This window comes from Ranitomeya variabilis, chromosome 4 (genome assembly GCF_051348905.1).
Source record: "Ranitomeya variabilis isolate aRanVar5 chromosome 4, aRanVar5.hap1, whole genome shotgun sequence".
Lineage (NCBI taxonomy): Eukaryota > Metazoa > Chordata > Amphibia > Anura > Dendrobatidae > Ranitomeya > Ranitomeya variabilis.
The window spans coordinates 623345260-623350269 of NC_135235.1; the positions used below are offsets into that span (position 1 = coordinate 623345260).

The 5010-nt window shown below is 60.1% G+C and overlaps 1 protein-coding gene across 1 annotated transcript in view; it reads right to left on the bottom strand.

Moving 5' to 3' along the window:
• OGFOD3 (2-oxoglutarate and iron dependent oxygenase domain containing 3) overlaps positions 1–5010 on the bottom strand; it is a 77446-nt gene that overhangs the window by 72235 nt on the left and 201 nt on the right. Inside the window, exon 2 of the mRNA XM_077253507.1 lies at positions 207–421. Within this exon, the coding sequence (XP_077109622.1) occupies positions 207–421 (215 nt within the window). The remainder of the gene's footprint in view (positions 1–206; positions 422–5010) is intronic.

Sequence of the window (5010 nt, forward strand, 5' to 3'; positions counted from 1 at the left end):
TCCTAACACCTCTCTATCATAGCTGCGATGCTTTGTATGTCCTGACACCTTTCTATCATAGCTGCGATGCTCTGTGTGTCCTGACACCCGACATATAGCGTTTGCAACCTAAAAGTGCTGTCCAGAGCATTACATCTCCCACAATGCACTACGGCAGAGCAATTGCAGGCAGCAAGCTCAGCAGGCATCAGACATGTCCTCGTTACCTGTGAACTGTTTGTGATTCCCATAGTCCTGGGAGCATGGCACCGGGAAGAACTTGTGCTGCAGGGTCTCCCGTTGAGCAGCCAGGACCTCCATCATCTCCCCACCGGGGTACCCATAAAGAAGGAAAAAACCAAGGACCGTCGTAAGCACAGTGAGGACCCCCCACAGCAGAGGACTCCGCCATGACCGTCCTGGCACCCGGCTTCTCTTGAAGCTGCAAGAAAAAAATATGCAATAATTTACTGAACAGTCTGCGGAAAGCACTGTACTGGGGCCACAGTCTGCAGAAAGCACTGTACTGGGGCCACAGTCTGCAGAAAGCACTGTACTGGGGCCACAGTCTGCAGAAAGCACTGTACTGGGGCCACAGTCTGCAGAAAGCACTGTACTGGGGCCACAGTCTGCAGAAAGCACTGTACTGGGGCCGCAGTCTGCAGAAAGCACTGTACTGGGGCCACAGTCTGCAGAAAGAACCGTACTGGGGCCACAGTCTCCAGAAAGCACTGTACTGGGGCCACAGTCTGCAGAAAGCACTGTACTGGGGCCACATTCTGCAGAAAGAACCGTACTGGGGCCACAGTCTGCAGAAAGCACTGTACTGGGGCCGCAGTCTGCAGAAAGCACTGTACTGGGGCCACAGTCTGCAGAAAGCACTGTACTGTGGCCATAGTCTGCAGAAAGCACTGTACTGGGGTCACAGTCTGCAGAAAGCACTGTACTGGGGTCACAGTCTGCAGAAAGCACTGTACTGGGGTCACAGTCTGCAGAAAGCACTGTACTGGGGCCGCAGTCTGCAGAAAGCACTGTACTGGGACCACAGTCTGCAGAAAGCACTGTACTGGGGCCGCAGTCTGCAGAAAGCACTGTACTGGGGCCACAGTCTGCAGAAAGAACCGTACTGGGGCCGCAGCCTGCAGAAAGCACTGTACTGGGGCCATAGTCTGCAGAAAGCACTGTACTGGGGTCACAGTCTGCAGAAAGCACTGTACTGTGGCCATAGTCTGCAGAAAGCACTGTACTGGGGCCTCAGTCTGCAGAAAGCACTGTACTGGGGCCACAGTCTGCAGAAAGCACTGTACTGGGGCCACAGTCTGCAGAAAGCACTGTACTGGGGCCACAGTCTGCAGAAAGCACTGTACTGGGGCCGCAGCCTGCAGAAAGCACTGTACTGGGGCCACAGTCTGCAGAAAGCACTGTACTGGGGCCACAGTCTACAGAAAGCACTGTACTGGGGCCACAGTCTGCAGAAAGCACTGTACTGGGGCCACAGTCTGCATCCGGCATTGTACTGGGGCCACATTCTGCAGAAAGCACTGTACTGGGGCCGCAGCCTGCAGAAAGCACTGTACTGGGGCCACAGTCTGCATCCGGCATTGTACTGGGGCCACATTCTGCAGAAAGCACTGTACTGGGGCCACAGTCTGCAGAAAGCACTGTACTGGGGCCACAGTCTGCAGAAAGCACTGTACTGGGGACACGGTCTGCAGAAAGCACTGTACTGGGGCCGCAGTCTGCAGAAAGCACTGTACTGGGGCCGCAGTCTGCAGAAAGCACTGTACTGGGGCCACAGTCTGCAGAAAGCACTGTACTGGGGCCACAGTCTGCAGAAAGCACTGTACTGGGGCCACAGTCTGCAGAAAGCACTGTACTGGGGCCACAGTCTGCAGAAAGAACCGTACTGGGGTCACAGTCTGCAGAAAGCACTGTACTGGGGCCACAGTCTGCAGAAAGCACTGTACTGGGGCCACAGTCTGCATCCGGCATTGTACTGGGGGCACCATTTGCGGGAAGCACTGTACTGTACTGTACTGGGGGTACAGTCTGCAGAAAGCACTGTACAGAGAGCACGGTCTGTAGAAAGCACTGTACTGGGGGCACCATCTGTGGGAAGCACTGTACTGTACTGGGGGTACAGTCTGCATCAGCCACTGTACTGGGGGGCACAGTCTTCGGCAAGCACTGTACTGGGGGCACCATCTGGGGGAAGCACTGTACTGAGGGCACAGTCTGCGGCCGGCACTCTTCTAGTGGCACCGTCTGCGGCAGGCACTGTTCTGGGTTCACGGTTTGTGCCTGGCACTGTTCTGAGTGCATGGTCTGTAGGGGGCACTGCTCTGGGGACATAATCTTAGCCTGACACTGTTCTCGGGCCATGGTCTGTGTCTGGCACTATTATCGGGGAACGGTCTGTGTCTGGCTTTGATCTGGGGGCAAAGTCTGCTGCCGGCAATGTTCTGGGGGCACAATCTGCAGCAAGTACTGTACTGGGGTCATCTTCTGCGGGGGCACAGTCTGTTGCAAGCAGTGTCCTGGGAGCACCGTCTGCGGTCGGCAGTGTCCTGGGAGCACCCTCTGCGGCCAGCACTGTTCTGAAGGCACCGTCTGCGGCTAAAGGTATCCTGGGGGCACCGTCTGCAGTGTCCTAGGAGCACTGTCTGCAGTCGGCAGTGTTGTAGGAGCACCGTCTGCAGTCGGCAGTGTTGTAGGAGCACCGTCTGCAGTCGGCAGAGTTGTAGGAGCACCGTCTGCAGTCGGCAGAGTTGTAGGAGCACCGTCTGCAGTCGGCAGTGTCCTAGGAGCACCGTCTGCGGTCGGCAGTGTCCTGGGGGCACCGTCTGCGGCTGACAGTGTTCTGGGGTCATCGTTTGCGGTCGGCAGTGCTCTGGGGACACCGTCTGCGGTCGGCAGTGTCCTGGGGGCACCATCTGCGGTTAGCAGTGTTCTGGGGTCATCATCTGCGGTCGGCAGTGTTCTGTGGGCACCATCTGCGTCCGGCAGTGTTCTGTGGGCACCGTCTGTGGTCGGCAGTATTCTGGGGCCACTGTCTGCTTCCAGCACTGCTTTGGGGGTACCGTCCATGGTCGGCAGTATTCTGGGGGCACCGTCTGCAGTTGGCAGTGTTCTGAGGGCACAGTCTGCGGTCGGCAGTGTTCTGTGGGCACCCGTTTGCATTCGGCAGTGTTCTGGGGTCACTGTTTGCGGTCGGCAGTATTCTGGGGCCACCGTCTGCAGTTGGCACTATTCTGTGGGCACCTGTCTGCGGTCGGTAGTTTTCTGGGAGCATCGTCTGCGGTCGGTAGTGTTCTAGGGGCACCGTCTGCGGTCAGCAGGATTCTGGGGGCACCATCTGCGGTCAGCAGGGTTCTGGGGGAACAGTCTGCGGTCGGCAGTGTTCTGGGGTCATCGTCTGCAGTCGGCAGTGTCCTGGGGGTACTGCCTGAGGTCAGCAGTGTCCTGGCGGGCACCGTCTGCGGTCAGCAGTGTTGTGGAGGCACCGTCTGTGGTTGGCTGTGTTCTGGAGGCACTGTCAGTGTGTGGAGTGCAGTGATTATCGACTTTCTTTCTGCAGCCAACAGTGTTCTGGGGGCACCGTCTGCGGTCGGCAGTGTTCTGGGGGCACCGTCTGCGGTCGGCAGTGTTCTGGGGGTACCGTCTGCGGTCGACAGTGTTCTGGGGGTACCGTCTGCGGTCGACAGTGTTCTGGGGGCACCGTCTGCAGTCGGCAGTGTTCTGGGGGCACCGTCTGCGGTCGGCAGTGTTCTGGGGGTACCGTCTGCGGTCGACAAGTGTTCTGGGGCCACCGTCTGCGGTCGGCAGTGTTCTAGGGGCACCGTCTGCGGTTGGCAGTGTTCTGCGGGCACCGTCTGCAGTCGGCAGTGTTCTGGGGGCACCGTCTGCGGTCGGCAGTGTTCTGGGGGCACTGTCTGCGGTCGGCAGTGTTCTGGGGGCACCGTCTGCGGTCGGCAGTGTTCTGGGGGCACCGTCTGCGGTCGGCAGTGTTCTGGGGGCACCGTCTGCAGCCGGCAATGTAATGGGAGCAAGGTCTGCGGCCGGCAGTGTTCTGGGGGCACCGTCTGCGGTCGGCAGTGTTCTGGGGGCACCGTCTGCGGTCGGCAGTGTTCTGGGGCCACCGTTTGCGGTCGGCAGTGTTCTGGGGGCACCGTCTGCGGTCGGCAGTGTTCTGGGGGCACCGTCTGCTTCTAGCACTGCTTTGGGGGCACCGTCTGTGGTCGGCAGTGTTCTGGGGGCACCGTCTGCGGTCGGCAGTGTTCTGGGGGCACCGTCTGCGGTCGGCAGTGTTCTGGGGCCACCGTCTGCGGTCGGCAGTGTTCTGGGGCCACCGTCTGCGGTCGGCAGTGTTCTGGGGGCACCGTCTGCGGTCGGCAGTGTTCTGGGGGCACCGTCTGCAGCCGGCAATGTAATGGGAGCACCGTCTGCGGTCGGCAGTGTTCTGGGGGCACTGTCTGCAGTGTTCTGGGGGCACCGTCTGCAGCCAGCAATGTAATGGGAGCACCGTCTGCCGCCGGCAGTGTTCTGTGGGCACCGTCTGCAGTCGGCAGTGTTCTGGGGGCACCGTCTGCGGTCGGCAGTGTTCTGGGGGCACAGTCTGCGGTCGGCAGTGTTCTGGGGGCACCGTCTGCGGCCGGCAGTGTTCTGGGGGCACCGTCTGCGGTCGGCAGTGTTCTGGGGGTACCGTCTGCGGTCGGCAGTGTTCTGGGGGCACGTCTGCGGTCGGCAGGGTTCTGGGGGCACCGTCTGCGGTCGGCAGTGTTCTGGGGGCACCGTCTGCGGCCGGCAGTGTTCTGGGGGCACCGTCTGCGGCCGGCAGTGTTCTGGGGGCACCGTCTGCGGCCGGCAGTGTTCTGGGGGCACCGTCTGCTTCCAGCACTGCTTTGGGGGCACCATCTGCGCCCCCTTCCCCTCTCATGCCCACATGCATCCTCAGATTCTCTATGCAGTCATTTATATGATAACAGATGTGACTTTAACCCCTTCATGCCCCCGTCTCCCGCCTAGACTCAC